Below are 16,270 nucleotides of genomic sequence, written 5' to 3' on the forward strand. Positions count from 1 at the left end.
GCACTTTCTGGCCAGAGCCAACCAGTGGCCCTGCAGAGCGGCTGGGTCCTGTGGCCCCGGTTAGGATAGAGAAGGAGGCATCTTCCTGGAGCCTGATGGGGGACAGGCTCAAACCCAGCCCATGATGGCCAGATTGCAGCTAACCTAGCTGGTACCCAGTAATCTGTGTGCCAGCAACATACCAGCACCTCCAACCTCCTGCACAGCCTCGCCCAGCCCAACTGCCACTAGCACACTGCTGCCCATTGGAAGGTTTCCTTTCACGTCTTGGCCACAGCAGCTCTGGTCAGTTTCTTCCTTGCATGCCTGGTGTCCATCACTGGTGGGTTTTACAGCAGGAAGGCAAGTGCACTGACACCAGCCTGGTCTCACACGGGTCTCTGAAAAATGGGGATGGGCAGACTGGATCAGCAAGTCCTACACTTCATTCACTCAAGTTTCGTCTTTACAGTTTTTTATATCCATGAACTATATATGCTTTTTATTTACTTATCTTGAAATGACCTAAGGACAGAGGATTAGGAGGTGTATGGTGTGAAATGACTTGCTGGTGAGTGGTCAATATAGGACATGTTTATACGTACGAGACTAGTTTCCAAGGGATGCCAAAGAGATAGCTAAGTTTCATTTATTTGTCTGAATACAGCATGATTAAGAATATTCTAAATAAGGTAATGATTTCAGCATAGATCATATAATATCTTCTGGTCATTTGATTGGATCACATGAATTTAAATTTCAGTTGAAGCTTTGCTTTCAGAGTTCCCTCTCTTCTCCAAATGTGTCAGAGCATGATGACAAGAATATCACAAATACCTAAAAATACACCCAAACAAGCATGTATCAACACATTATGATCGCCTTAACTGGAATTTAGAATACAGTATCAGCAAGGATGCTGGAACCAGGTTTGGGATAGGATAGAAATTTATGCCTAATTCTGTTCTGGACCACTGGGATGAAATGACTTACATTTCATTTTAGAGCTTTCATAATGGTAGCAATGATCTCTGAAAGAGTTTTGGTCACACTGATTTGAATGAAAATTTCTGGAGCTGACGGGGGCTCCAGAATATCTAACTGGGACTGCAATAACTCAGGGGGCATAAAATGTCCTTTTCTTTTGAGTAAGCGTCCAGAGATGACCTCAAATGACCCACTCAGATGGACCACAAGGAGCTTCACCTCAGCCAGCTTTTCATCCTTCCCCGGCTCATCACACTTTCGAGGTACACCATCTTTTCCTCGTATTAAGATGTCTCTGTACATTTTTTTCAGAGCCGAACAGGCTAGAACCACATGCTGTCCCGAGGCTACTTCTCTGTTAAAAAAAAAAAAAAGGGGGAGTGGTTGGCAGGAGGAGGAAGAGGTGCTAAAGAATGAAGACATTTAAAATACTTGGTATCAATTCCAGGCTGAGTCCAGTCCTATGGTTTTGCTAATGGAAGGTGTTACAAAATGGCCGTCAAGCGTCAGGCAGTCCTGGCTTCGAGGTACAGCCCTTCCACTAGTGAATTGAACCATCTTGGGCAAGGTGCGCGCCTCCATGACCATTAGTTCACCGTCTGTTAAATGGGGCTACTCAGAGGATCTGCCCTTAGAACTGTGGTAAGGGAGGGTTCTCAAGGTGCCTGGTATATAGCAAGTGCTCGGTAAGTGTTGGCTCAGCTCCTGTAGATGTAGGATATGGCTCAGGCACAGTGTTATCATTTTTTTTGTGCACCTACTGTGCATCGATGTTGTTCTAAGTGCCACTCATGCTTTATTGAGCTAATTCCGCACAATAATCTATGACTGGAACTACATTTATTCCTGTTTTCAGATGATGGAAGCCAAGTGGCTGACCGGGATTCCCAGTTAGTAACTGTGGAGCTCTCTAGCTTTGTCTCCAGAACCCGACTAAACTACATGTCTCTAGCTGGTTAAAATCATTGTTGGTTGTTTGATAGAAATGAATTCCATTTCTGGGATCCTTTATCATCGATCAGTTGATTTCACAAGTGTATTTTATTCCCCCCGTACTTTCTGATGGGTCTTCTCTACTCACTGGCTTATGCCAAGGCCGGATGCTCCTACCTTAGTAGGATGTCATGCAAGTTGCAGAGCCATGGAATCCTGTCCTGAAATGAAAGCAGACACAAAGTGACTTCCAGGTATTGTTTGTTGGTACAGGAACACAGTTAATCATGTTCATCAGTGTTAATTAAGGTCCAGAGAGAGAGCTTCGTGGTTTTGAGAAGCAGGTCACATACAAGGCTGACGAGTCAAGTCACTGGGCAGTTAAGCACAGAAACATTTTCCTGGTTCAGACATCAGGGTCTTTTTTATTGTATTGCATGATTTTTTAGTGCCTCTGGTCTGAAATTCAAGGAGGTATTCATAGAAACCCATATGTCAGCTGTCTCCTGGTCTTATTCTTCAAATCCTTCAAAATCAAAACTCCCTTCAGATGAACAGCATTGTAAGAAATTTACATTTTCCCAAAGACAAGTTAACATAGGATACTGCAATGTTTCACAAGCATAAAATCTTCCTGAGACATGTTCTCTCTTTCTTCCTGGGGGTAATACTGATTGGCCATAATGCATTTGTTTAAAGTTTTTATCATGAAAAGTTTAAACATATACACAAGAAGACAAAATAGTACAAAATAAGTCTATGTACTTATAACACAGCCTCAACACTTTTCAACTCAGTCTTGTTTTATGTCCCAGCCATATCCCCACGTATGCCCCCATCCTTTACTATTTTGATGAGTTCTCCAGAAACATGATGCATTTTTAAATGTCCTTTCTTTTACATTTTTGATTACTACCATTTTACTTAGGATTTTTGCATTTACATAATTGAGACTGACCTGCATTTTTTTCTTGTACAGTCCACATTAAATTTTGGTATCAGAGTTATACTAGCCTCATAAAATGAGTAGAATAGCTTTCCCTCTTCTATTTTTGTACATTGTATACCATATATTTTTGTTATGGAGTATATGTTTATCTCCCCCAAAATTCATATGTCGAAGCCCTAACTCCCTTTTCCCCAATGTGATGTTATTTGGAGATAATTAGGTTTAGATCAAGTCATAAGAGGTGGGGTCATCTTGATGGGATTAGTGACCTTATAAAAAGAGACAAAGAAGCTAGTGTACACTCTCTCCTAGTATTCAAACTGTTGAGGAAAAACAGCCATCAACCAAGAATTCACTTAGCAACTAAAATCTTAACTGTAACAGTAAAGTGAAGATGTTTTCTGACATACACAAAGATAGAAGGGAGAACTGTCAACTTCTCAGTCTACCTCACCCAGGTGAAGATACAGTAAAAAGACAGCCATCTGCAAGCCAGTATGAGGGCCCTCACCAAGAATCTGACCATGCTGACATCCTGACCTTGGACTGCCAACCTCCGGAACTGTGAGAAATAAATATCTTATTGTTTAAGCCAACCGTCTGGGCTTGGGGCTTTTTTGAGGGGAGATCTCAGATTACTGATTCAGTTTTTCAAATGAACATTGTTATATTTAGGTCTTCTTGATTCAGTTTAGGTAACTACAACATCTGAGATAGCAGGAGGAGACTACGTGTGTAGACAGATCTCTGGACCCTCCTGATTCTTAAGCCAAATGCAGCATCCGTAAGGTCATTTTTATTTGTGGGGGAAAAAGCAGGCTGAATTGTGTCCCTGAACACTGTCTCTGCCATCAGGTCCCTGCCATCCAAACCCATTTTCCCACAGTCATTTACATTTTTCTGTGTAATTGTCCAATTTTATCTCTCTTCAAGTTTACTGACATCAGATTGTTCACAGCCCTCTTTTCATTCTTAATCTTAATTGTGCTTTTTGTACTTCTTGATCAGTCTTATCAGAGATTTGTCTATTTTTATTTTGTCAATTAGTTTTGCTCATCACCTACATAATTTGTTATATAGTCCATTAATTTCAGCATTCCTATTACATTCTTCCTTTCAGTTTATTGGCATTTTTTTCCTACTTGAACGCTTAGCTCATTACTTTCCATTCTTACTATTTTTCCAGAAATGCATCCAGAAACTATAACTCCCTCCTAAGTAATGTTTCAACTGCATCCCATAAATTTCGGTCGATATCACTTTTTTGTTCTACATTTATAAACATTTTATAATTTCTGTTATGATTTTTAGCTCCCAAATTATATGAATGTTAATTTTTATTTTTAATTTTACTTATTTATACAGTTTCCAACCATTTTAGTAATTTATGAGAATTTTTATTATTGATTCCTAATTCTTTTTCACTATGGTAAAAATTGTGATGGGTATATTGTTTTGGAATTTGTAGCAAATTGTGCCTGTGGCACTAGTACTATGTAATCTAGTACATGGTCAATTTTTATAATGCTCCAAATGTATTTGAAATGGATGTTCTTTATTTTTTATTAATGCTCATGTCAAGTCTATATATTTGTTGTTTAAATATTCTATAACCTTAATAATTTTTTTGTCTTGTTTATATGTTTTGAAGAAATGTTTTAAATTCTCCCACTAGAGAAGTTAACGGTTCTCTCTTCCGTCTTTGTGTATGTCAGAAAATGTGTTTATTTTGCTCTTACTCTTAAGATTTTAGTTAGAGCATTCTTGGTTGACAGTTGTTTCTCCTCAAGTTGAATACCTGTTTTACTGTTTTTGGGCCTCTATTGTTGTAGAGAAGTCTTAGTATATTGGGCAATCCTTTATTCTATTTTCTCTTTAATAGCTTTAGGTAGGAAAAACTTCTTTATATTTGATGCTTTGCACTTGTACTGTTTATCGGGTTCAAGACTCACTTTGCATATTCAGTCTGAGGAATCATGCCCAGTAAAATTGTTAATTACTGTCTCTGTGAATATTGCCTCTCCCCCACTTACATTTTACTTCTTGGATTCATTTTAGCTGTATGTGAAGCTTATTCTATTGTACCAGTTGCTTAATTTTTCTTGAACATTTTCTAATTCTCTAAGCACTCTTCTGCATTCTGGGTAATATTCTCCCATCTACCTTCTAATCCACTAGTTCTTCGGCTATGTCTAGTTTATTGTTTAATTCATCTGCTGATTGTTTCATTTCAAATATTTCATTCTTTAAAAATTTTTCCTGTTCTTGTCTTCTATTTGATTCTATTATGTCTGTTAGGAGTGTGACTTCTTCCATTTGTGCTGCTTCTGATTCTCCTGCATAGCGGTTCATTTCCTTGTACGGTTTGTCATTTCTGCTTGTAAATTCACCTTCAGCTTTTCTTTGCTTGTGGGAATGCTGAGTTGGAAACATTTCCATAGTAGTTTCAGCAATTCTAGACCAGTTTCATATTTCCAACTTGGTCTCTTCCATATAATGTGAATTGGGTATAGCAAGGTCTTTGGTTCTCAAGAATGACTTTTTTTCCGCATATGGTCCAGGGGAAACAGCCATTCTTTGCTGCTTCTTGAATACAGCGAGTGGAAATATTTATAATCCTCAAAGATAGCTTTCAAGATTTATGCAAGACACTCAGGTCTAGCTCCATGCTTCATAAGAGCTTACAGCCTCATCTCTCTCTGCACAAATGTCTTTATTTGTGCTTTAGAAGTGGAGATCAATCTCTGTGTTATTTTATGGCTTAGGAAATAAATGTTGTTTCATTTAGCTGGGTGTTGACTATATTATTTATTACACTTTCTACATGCCTGAAATATTTTATAAGAATGAAACAAATTAAAAACAAAAAAATGTTTGGGAAATGAACTTTCTTTTTCTTCTTCTTATTATTATTTATGCCTACAGCACCTGGTCTTCCTAGGTGGTCTCCCATCCAAGTACTAACCAGGCCTGACCCTGCTTAGCTTCTGAGATTAGACATTGGGCTTATCCAGGGTGGCATGTCCATAAACCAGGGACTATGGCTCCACTGGGGTGTGAACTGAGGAGTTCTGTGTGTAAAGCAATTGTGCTAACTGCTACACTATGGAACCACATCCGGGGAATGAATGAGCTTTCCATCCTGTATACAAGGAGATGAACCTTTACTTTGAATCCATGCTTTTTAAAAAAAATTGTTTTAATAGTGCCTCAATATATGCATTAGTCAAGAAAAAACACATTGTTTCAGTCATAATAAAATTCCTCACAAGCTATGAAACTATAGTTAATAAATAGATGCTTTCAGACATTTGCTCAGTCAGAATGTATGCTGGACCAATCTAATCACCGTGTATCTATAAGGTCTGGGTCCACTGATCACAAAACGCAATGAGAGAAAGTTGGAGATAAGAGAAGCACTTTGACCTTTATTCCTGAAGTTTCCAAGTACTGAGTCATAATTAAATGATTGGGTTCCTATCTTGGAGAATCACATGGGGCCACAAGGAGAAGGGTTTTCCCAAAGCAGCTCCAGAGGCTACCTAGGCTCCCAAGTGGAAACCAGAATTCTCAGACTGAGTATGTGTAAAGTGAGGCCACAGCATCACTCACCTCAAATACTGTTTAAGGCTTAGGCCCCCTATGATGGATGTGCTTCCTGAGGGCCTCACCTCTCCTTCCGGCTCTCATCCTCACCTCGTTTTCACGACTTTCTCATTCCATTTAACTAACCGATTCACTTCTTGTGACGTATTTGTTCTGTGGGTTATTAGGACCTTTAACCTACTATTAGGAAAAGCAGAGTCTCTGAGGTTAGAGAGGCTCCCTTCATAGTGTGGCTTTGCTCAAGTTGCCTAATTTCTCTGTGCCTTTGTTCATCTGTAAAATGGGGAATCATATTTAATTCATTGAGCTGCTTTGAGATTTAAATAAAAGAGTAGACTCTAAACATTTTTTGACTGATTTAATAGTTGAAATAAACTCTTTATTTCCAACTTTGAATTTTTAAAAGAGCTTTAATTGATGAACTTGGTACGCACTGGGATTTAATTCCTCAAAGAATACTTAATAGGTGCAAAGCACCATATCATGTACTGGGGATAGAAATATGAATGGTGTTGTTCCTGTCCTCAAATGGGCCACAACCTGATGGAAGAGGCTGATGGGTAGATGATCAACTAAATTATCCCCAGGGCAGTGATAAGGGCTATAAGACATATACTAAGACAGGCTATAATAACACAGTAGGGGGAGAGGCTTTAGAAGAAATCTTGAAGGATAAAGAGGGTTTTACCTGCAGCAGTGCCTGCGAGTCAGAGGGAAGGGCATAATCCAAGACTAGGTGGAGTAGAGATGGTATACCGAGACTCTAGAGTGCCATTCTGGTGGCATTCTCTAGCCCTGCCATCTTGACTGGAACTGGAAATTCTTTATTATCATTATCATCATCACACTAAAAGCATATCTTTGTAGACCAGTGCCATCCAATAGAGCTTTCTCCTGTGGCTGTTGAACACTTAAAATGTGGCACTGCAACCCAGGAACTGGAGTTTACATGTTGTTTAATTGTAATTAATGTACATTGAAATAGCCTCAAGGAGCCCTGACATATTTACCTCAGGTCCTTTCTTTTTACACCTCAGCCCTCTGAGCACCAAACCCTCCCAAGACTCTTGCCCAGGCACAACCCCTGCCTCTGCCTCGTACTCGTACTTGATTTTCATTGCCATATCACAAGGGGCAGGGCTGGTTGCCAGGGTGACCAGGAAGGGCATCAGTGCCAGCCCAGTGATGACCCATACCTTCTCTCTTAGACTGGTTAGGCCTTTGTCAATAATGTCACCCATCTGCCATTCTACGCCTTCCTCTCCCTGTTCTGCATCTCCCTCAGGTTTGGCTAACTTACACAATTTCTCCTGGATATATTTAGGAACTTGTTATGTTTCTTCCAGTAACTGATAACCTTGTCTTCTTTCCAATAAATTATTCTTCTCAAACCTACTTCCCCTACCCCTCATCCATACTGCCCACTTAACAAGGCTCACTTGTGAATAGAGAAAGAATGTTTAAATGCCATTTTAAAATCTATCCATTTGTGTTGCTTTGCTTTGTTCTTTAACTTAACTCTGATTTGCAACTCACCAAACAGTAAATACTGGCACAGTTACATTTTATGCACTATAGAAATGTTACATATACATATCTATATAGATATGATATTAGCAACAATAATGTGATATTTATTGAAAGTTTTGGGTACTTCTCTGCATATTTTTGTATTATCTCATTTAATCCTTCCAAGAACCAAATGAAATGGTACCATCCCTACTTCAGTGGAGGAAAATGAGGCACAGAGAGACTAACCCAAGCTTACTGGCGGAACCTGGTTATCTTCATTATGTCTATCAGCTCTAGTGCAATATCGGTAGTATGTTTAAATTATTACTCTGTATCTCTTTTATGGTTCACTCCTGTTTTCTAAAGTCAAATGTTGCAAACTTCATTTCGATGGTTCAAAGGTTGAATCATTGCATACTCAATATGGACTCCCTAAAACAAGGAACTATACCCTTAGAATGCTCTAGTTTAGACTTACTAATGGTTTAGTGACTCAAGTCCTTCAAGGCAGGAAAAAGGAAAGAGAGTAAGATAGTGGGGTCACAACTGGGTATGAACCGAGGTCACGGAAAGTGAAAACCACAATGCTGGGCTCTGGCCAGTTTCATTCTGTTCCTGCCCTTTGGACCCACTTGGCATGTGGGTCTGGCTGGGGTTCCTGCTTACAGTTGCTCTGTGGAGTTGGACCTTGACCTACCCTCACAGTGTCTCCTGGGCTGCAGCTAGTTAAGCCAACGAATCCACTGTTTGTAACTCTGGCTTGAGAGAGACCCTCTATCTAGGAACTGGTCTCATGATGGAGCATACAGGAACAAGGTGCTAATCATTCAGTCCTTCTCTCATTCATTCACTCATAAATATTCTCTCTGACATTTACTGTGTGTCAGGCCCTGGGGATAGACAATGGTTAACAGAAATGGCCATAGTCCCTGTACTTTGGCAGTAAAATCTAGTTGCAGAGATAAATATTAATCAAATTCTCATACTGTCAAATGCCAAGTTGCAACTGGGACATGGGCAATAAGGGATATGTGCTATGAGAGTTTATTACAGGAGGTTTTACTTAAGTCAAGGAGAGCTTCCTTGAAGAAGTGGCATAGGAGCTGAGATGTGAAGGAAGAGCAGAGTTAACTCAGTGATGAGGGGAAGGGAGCACATTCCAGGCAATGGGACCAGCAGATGCAAAGGCCCTGGGGAGGAGCAGGGCAGTAGGAGGGACTGAAAGGGGCCACGATAGCTCCAGGGCGATAGGGATGGGGGGCGTGGCATGTAAGAGGGTGGAGTGAGATTGGTGGGAAACTTCCAAAGGGCCAGATTTGAATTTACAAAGATCACTCTGGCTTGGGGGTAGATGCCAGAGTCTGATAATGCTGGCAGGCTAATAGGACCTAGGAAGAGAAGATGAACTTCCCCACTATGAGGCCCTCTCAGGGATTAATTCCTGTAGATTAAAATTCTTCAACAAAGTGTTCTGGCAGACCCTGTACCCGTTAGGGCAGGGGGTGGCGGCATCACTTCTGATGCTGAGTTGAGAAGTTCAGGGCCAAGGTTAACATACGTGGAGGCCCTACTGTGTGCCTGGCTTGTGGAGCACTGTCCGTGAGTTATCTCATGACTCGGGGACTCTACTGCACTAACCACTGCAGAGCTTTCAACCAGCGTCACCCAGCTGGGACATTTGTGTTAGAAACAGACAACAAATGTACCTACCTGGTCATTCAGCGGAATCCCTTTTCCCATCTTTATTCGATTTTCCTCTGGGTGGTAGTCATCCGCATCGTAGAATTTCCATCCTAGCTTTAAGAACAAAGTGAAAGGGCATATGTGGTAGGCAGTGCTGCCTACCTTTCCACCCTCTTTGCCACTAGCAGCCCAAGGACAATTCCCCAGGTGCAGGTGGGAGGAGGTCTGGAATGCCACTTCATGGTCCCTCCACACATGGGGCTATGTGGCGTTTCTTCATTCATCACTATTTGTAGTCACCAAGGAGAAAGACCGGTGGAGGTGCCTGTGGTGAGTTTCACAGACCACTAAAGGCCAGAAGGACACGTAGGTGGGAGGCATTAGAACAGGTTACCTGGGATGCCAGCAGAGCGCCCACGGTCGATCTGTGGAGAGGACACATGTGCAAATGACTGCCCCTTCCCAGTCTCCATCCTGCCCTGCCAGTATTAAAACATCAGTAACCTACCACATGATATTTAAGTAGTGTGAGTGATGTCCTCCATCTAGGACTCAAGAGCATAACTTTAGTTTTCTCCAGGAACTTAAATAATTATCTAGTTACCACTATTTTTTCCCTCAAAATCAATGTTTTATATCTCACTGAACTAGTCTAGTTTATTCTGAAGGCTTTTTTGTCCCTGTTCTATAGATGTTTGTTTTTTGAGAAAAATGCTGAATTAATAAAGTGATCAAACAAATCTTGAAATCATCCTCGACTCCTCTCTCTCCCCTTTATAAACTACGTCTAGTCTATCAACACATCTTTTGGGCTCTACCTGCAAGATACCTCCAGCACATGACCACTTCTCTCCACCTGCACTGTGTCTCTGACCTCAACTCCCATCACTCAGACCCAATGGCTTCCCTGCTGGTCCACAAAGAAACCAAGCCTCAGAGCCTTTGCGCTCTTTATTCCCTATAACGCCTTTTCTCCTGCTATCCACGTGGTTTATTCCCTCGCTGCTTCTTAGTCTTGCTCAAGTATCACTCCCTCGAGGAGCCTGCCTGAGCTTTGCTTTCCGCCTGGCACTTTGTTCCACTTACCCTTGTTTTTCCCTAGAGCACCTACCACCACCTGGCACATTATGCATGTGTCTGTTCACTTACTGTCTGTCTCCCTTACGGAAATGTAAACTCCGAGGGCCAGGGATTTGATGTGTTCTGGTCATTAGATCAGTGACATAGAGTAAGGATTGAGCTCAATAAATATTTACTGAACGCATGAATATCATAACCATAATTATAACCATATAAATCATCTGGTTCAGAACCCCCTGGTCTAATCCAAGGCAGAGAAGGGTACATACAGGCCAAGCTCGCAACCGGCACCGGTGGAACCCAGACTCGGGGCTCTCGTTGCACCTCACTCACCCCATTACCTATCACCAGAAAAGCTGCCTTACAGTCTCCAACTTTTTCAACTCATACAACAGGTAAGGAATTTGACTCCATGATTTATTTATTTAAGATTCCCCCAATTATTTTAATTTCCTAAGATTTGAGGCTAAAAACGCCACAATAATTTTGGAAAGCTAAATCTACCCACCTGGAGCAAGAAAGAGTCTGACCACATAGGCAGCTCCTGCGGTTCAGAATACTAAAGGTCTTTGAAGGTTATGATATTTTAGTTAAATTCCGTCTTTTACCTCTGGTGGAACGCCGCAGTAGCAGCTGTCTTTCTGATAAAGGGCACGGTTAGATTTGGTTAAATCAGGAAGCCAAAGACTAGCGTCCCCGGCCCCCAAGTTGGCCAGAGGCTTTGTGGCAGCCAGCGTTCCCGCTTCCGCACAAGCCCTCAGGGGCCTCCCTCCGTAGTAACTGACCCCTTCCAGCGTTAGCTGATAAAACACTGATCCAAGAACGGGGGAGACAATCAACCAGGAAGAATAAATTCACGTTCCAAAAACCCAATCAAAAAGGCCAGGGCCTCGCAGGAGGAAGCTGCCGCTCTGCCCAGCCCGACAAAGGTCAGTGGGCGCCTGGTCTTCTGCCCCCGCACCCCTTGTTCTGACCACAGGCCCCCAAACAGGGGCATCGCGACCGCGCAGCCCCTGCGGGTGCGGGTGGGCCCTTTACAGAGCGCATTCGCTGGGACTCTCCGTGCGCAGCTGGAAACCCGGGGTCTCGCACGGTGCCCCCGGGGGAGCGGGCTGTGGGTGGGCAGAGGGGGCAGGGCCCCGGGCCCCAGTTTCCTTGTTTGCAAAGAGGAACCAGAGCTCCCCTGGGCCTTCCTGTGGCTGCGGGCCCGGAACAAGAACCGGGCTGGCCTGCACCATCCCGCGCCCCCCGGGCGCCCCCCGCACCCCGGACGCCCGCGACCTACTTCCCCGAGCCGCTCACGCCCATGACCAGCAGCGCGCCCGGCGCCGCCATGGCCCCTGGGTCCTCCCGCCTCCCGGCCGCGCAGAGCAGAGCTGTACGGGCGCCGTACGCGCCGCCCTGTCCCCACCCACCCTGTGCCCTGCGCGCCCTGTGCCCTGCGCGCCCTGTGCCAGCCCCGCCTCTTGCCGGTTGCGGCGGAAAGCGGAGCCTCGGGGGGCGGGGGGAAGAGGGAAGCCGGCCCCGAGTCCCTCCACCTCCCTTGGGCCCCTGTGCGCTGCAGGGGAGCCTCGCCCTCATAGGGCACACGCCTCTGCTCCTCCTCCACAAATGGAAATAACTTTTATTTATTTAAAATGTTATTACAAAAAGAACAAGCGGACAATAAATCCACACTTTCCCACACCATACGGCAATAAGCGTCCGTTCCTAAAATGATCCCCCCCCTCTCGTGTAGATCGATGGAGATGAGTATTTTATGAAATTGGGATCATGCTGAAGGTAGTGTTTTGTAACCTGACAATTCGTCACAATAATAGGAGGCGGACATCTTTTGGTGTCAATTATAGAATGAACCATAGTGGCACATGTCGTGGCTGTATGGCTGTGCTATTTAAACCAGCTCCTGTTCTCAGGTAAATTACCCAAGGGGAAGAAGCACTTCTTCGAGGGGCCCATTTGCTTTAAAACAACGTGTTGATTATGTGTCATTTAAAACATTCTATTGAAAGCACTTCCAACATCATTCTGCCCACCTTAGTTACCTATATTCACATTACCTGGTGTCCTCAAAAACAGTAAAGCTGACATAAAGCATTTATCTAATGAATATTCAGTTTCCCCTGCACTGACTTTGTTTTTCCTACTTAGCCTAAGTAAGCGAGACTTCAGTGTTCCTGGGTAGGGTTGTGCAGATAAAGAAATTGAGACCTGCAGAGAGGAGGTGACTTGTCTAAGGTCTTATATAGTTCAGTTATGGCAGATGACCATTTCTTGAACATCTACTAGCAGCAGGATTCCAAAGATGAATCTTACCCTCCAGGTCTGCTCCCAGGCGGGTAAGGGATAGATATGTAAGCAAATGCTGTAACTTGTGCTCTGCTTTACTGGCTCTGGCAAAAAATAAAATTAAAAAACAATAATCATAAGTTTTGTTTCCTTTCAATGTTCAAATCAGAATGATTAGCAGAAAGTCTAGTTTTTCTATTCAGATTTCCCCACTCAAGATCTGTCCAAAGGCCTCAAATTTGCTGTGCTCATCAAGGTGGTTGGTGGCAGGGACAGCACACTCAAGTTGCATCATTTGCAAAGGGTTTAACAAAAGGACTATTTATAGAGATGCAGGTGAGATCAGTTAAAGCAACAAGGGGCAGTGTCTTAGTCCCAGGAACTGATGGGAGGTGTGAAGGGGCAATGGGAGGGAGCTGTTATGGTGTACGTTTGGGTGTGAGGGAGTATGGGGGACAGAGAGAGAACAAACAAGCTGTACGGATAGAGATTTCTTAGGAAGAGAGACAGACGCCCCTTGTTGACCAGACATGGAGAGAATCAGGAGAATAGAGGAAGAATCTTCTTCTCCTCTCTTGCCCTCTGATCTCCTGCTGGTGACTAGCCAAACCCAACTGGAAGGTAGAGACCTAGGCAGTCTGTTGAGTGGGCCCATGCATGCTAATCTCCTGGATACAGAGCAGGAAGAAAAGGGTGGAGAGCATATCTGCTGGGGCGAAGGAAGGACATCCAGCACTTTTGCTCAGTAAAATAATCCTCCCGTGTTTCCAGGACAGCAGAAATCAGGTGCTCCTAACGAACTGAATTTCACTTTTTTTTTTTTTTTTTTTTTTTGCTTCTAAAGAGTGCCACCTGCTGGTTCTAGTCTTCTTGGAATGTTTGGTAGAATTCACTAGTGAAACCGTCTGGCCCTGGACTTTTATTTTTTGGTAGGGTTTTGATGATTGTTTCAATTTCCATACTGCTGTTCAGTTTGTTTAGATTTTCTGGTTCTTGATTCAGTCTAGGAAGTTTATATTTTTCTAAGTACTTGTCCATTTCTTCTAGGTTATTAAATTTGGTGTTATATGCTTTTTCATAATATTCTTGTATGATCCTTTGTATTTCTGCGATATGAGTCGTAATTTCTCTTCTTTCATCCCTGATTTTGTTTATTTGTGTCCTTTCTCTTTTTTCTTTAGTGAGTCTAGCCAGGGGGTTGTCAATTTTGTTAACCTTCTCAAAGAACCAGCTCTTTGTTATGTTTATTTTTTCTATCTTTTTGTTTGTTTGTTTTGTATTGTTTCCAATTTTACTTATTTCTGCTCTAATTTTGATGATTTCTTTCCTTCTGCTGACTTTAGGCCTCACTTGTTCTTCCTTTTCTAGTTTTTTAAGATGAAGTGTTAGGTTGTTTATTTGGACTTGTTTTTGTTTTTGGAGATAGGCCTATAATGATATGAACTTTCCTCTTATGACCGCTTTTGCTATGTAGGTTGTGCTAATTTAAAAGCCTTTAAAGTGAGTTGTCCATATTCTTCTATGATATATCAAACTCGGTACGTGGTGGTTTCTTAAAGTCTAGTTGCAGTGTCCAATCTGAAACCATACCAATGAATTCTTTGTATTTACATTAAATTCCCTTCATTTGTCTTGTACTTTGAATAGACCTTTTACACGCAATAATTTTATAACATCATGCACTGTTTGGAAAGTATTGGGTCAGTGGTGCAAATCAGCCAGATATTGACACACTTCATTACACAATATATATATTTTAAATCGCCTTTGTAATACCACCTTCAATTGCATCAGAAAAGTCTTGGGAAGAAGCTATCAAGCTCCCAAGGGACCCCAGGGTTCTGTGGATCTCCTTTAGAGAACTACTCTTTTGAGTTAGCTGCTGGCTGAGGCCATTAGCTTCTGTTCTAATTATATTTTCTAACCAAGGCTAAATTAAAGACTATGGGGTTTGTAATTCTTTTCCCCACAATTTACTTTATTAAAGTCTGTCTTCTCCACTGTCTTCTTGACTGTGGGAATCGTATCTGTATCCTTAGTATCTGGTGCTTTATCTGGTATATAACAGTTGCTCCAAATACATCTATTGAATGAACTACTGGAAAGGATAAAAGGAATAGTGAAGAAAGGAAGTGAGGGAAAGGAGAGAGTGAAAGAGAAGGGAGCCTATCTCTGTTACCTTGTTGGCAGGAACTGGCATGAATTTTAAGTAAAGCCTGACCCCTAGTGGAACCTGTTTGTTAGATGAGTTGGTCAGAGAAAGTTGCAAGCAGAAAGCATTATCATTTCTCACCTTGACCCTCTCAAGTCCATTCTGTCAGCTTGTTTTTCTCTGCGCCTGTATGAGATTCGGAGCATATCCAGTAGTGTTCACATTCCTCATGGAATCTTCACAGTAAAAGGTCTGATTCCTGGCTCTGCAAGTGCATAAAATTAATCTCTATCAGTCTATCCAGGGTTGATTGTGCCTGGAGAAGAAGCAAACTCATAATAAGTAACAAATGGGAAGGTATTTTGCTATCTGTAAATTTCTGTTACAAAGTCTTAGTTTCTTTTTTATCGAGATATATAGACATAAAACATTGTATAAATTCAACACGTACACTGTGTTGATTTGATACACATATATTGCAATATGATGACCACTATAGTGTTAGCTACCACTTCTATCATGTCACATAATTATCATTTCTGTTTTATTATTTTTTTTGTGTGTGTGGTGGGAACAATTAAGACCTAGTCTCTTAGCAACTGTGAAGTTTATAATCCAGGATTGTTGTCTATAATCTCTGTACATTAGATTTCCAGGATTAATTTATCTGCTAGTTGTAAGTTTGTACCCTTTAACATCTCCTAATTCCCTCATGTGTTAATTTCTTTTAATATGAGACCAATGTATAGGTCCCAGAGCTATTCATGCATTCACGATTTACAATTCAACTCATCCCACTCAAGTTCCCAAAGCCTGAGAAAACAAATAATTAATCAGAAGACTGCTGGACGGGCACAGAGTCAGAGTGAAAAAGTATTGAATGGGCAGGGCAGATGTTTACCACTAGCTGGGAATAGTCTAATGAGCCATAGTCATTATTCTGTATTGTTCACTGTGTCCTGTCCCAGGAATCCCTGGAGACTTGCAGGAGACTTGTGTATTTGTAGCTCCTCTTCTGGGTAATGTGTGTTTAATCCTTTCTCCATTTTCTATAGCTTGTTCTCTTTCTCTTACTGTAAAAGCCTCTTGGTGTATTTGTT

At 42.0% G+C, this 16,270-nt stretch overlaps 2 protein-coding genes across 4 annotated transcripts in view; one reads left to right on the top strand and one right to left on the bottom strand.

The window, feature by feature from the left end:
* Positions 1-592: 592 nt before the first annotated feature.
* Positions 593-12,123, bottom strand: IDNK (IDNK gluconokinase). 3 transcript variants are annotated; one of them, XM_016130243.2, is made up of 5 exons: positions 12,015-12,123; positions 10,044-10,074; positions 9,677-9,763; positions 2,077-2,120; positions 593-1,321 (listed from the first exon to the last, which is right to left on the bottom strand). In XM_016130243.2, the coding sequence occupies exons 1-5, from the start codon at positions 12,062-12,064 to the stop codon at positions 976-978; spliced, it is 558 nt and encodes a 185-aa protein (XP_015985729.1). In that variant the 5' UTR covers positions 12,065-12,123; the 3' UTR covers positions 593-975. The 3 variants fall into 3 exon arrangements, with proteins under 3 accessions (XP_015985729.1, XP_015985730.1, XP_015985731.1); XM_016130244.2 differs by having other exon boundaries at positions 9,677-9,759; positions 12,015-12,110; XM_016130245.2 differs by lacking the exon at positions 10,044-10,074 and having other exon boundaries at positions 12,015-12,105.
* FRMD3 (FERM domain containing 3) overlaps positions 11,572-16,270 on the top strand; it is a 274,804-nt gene continuing 270,105 nt past the window's right edge. The window contains exon 1 of the mRNA XM_036218191.1: positions 11,572-11,658. The gene's annotated coding sequence lies outside the window, so the exon portion shown is untranslated. The remainder of the gene's footprint in view (positions 11,659-16,270) is intronic.

The sequence above is a fragment of the Rousettus aegyptiacus genome, unplaced genomic scaffold, assembly GCF_014176215.1.
Source record: "Rousettus aegyptiacus isolate mRouAeg1 unplaced genomic scaffold, mRouAeg1.p scaffold_m13_p_3, whole genome shotgun sequence".
Taxonomy (NCBI): Eukaryota; Metazoa; Chordata; class Mammalia; order Chiroptera; family Pteropodidae; genus Rousettus; species Rousettus aegyptiacus.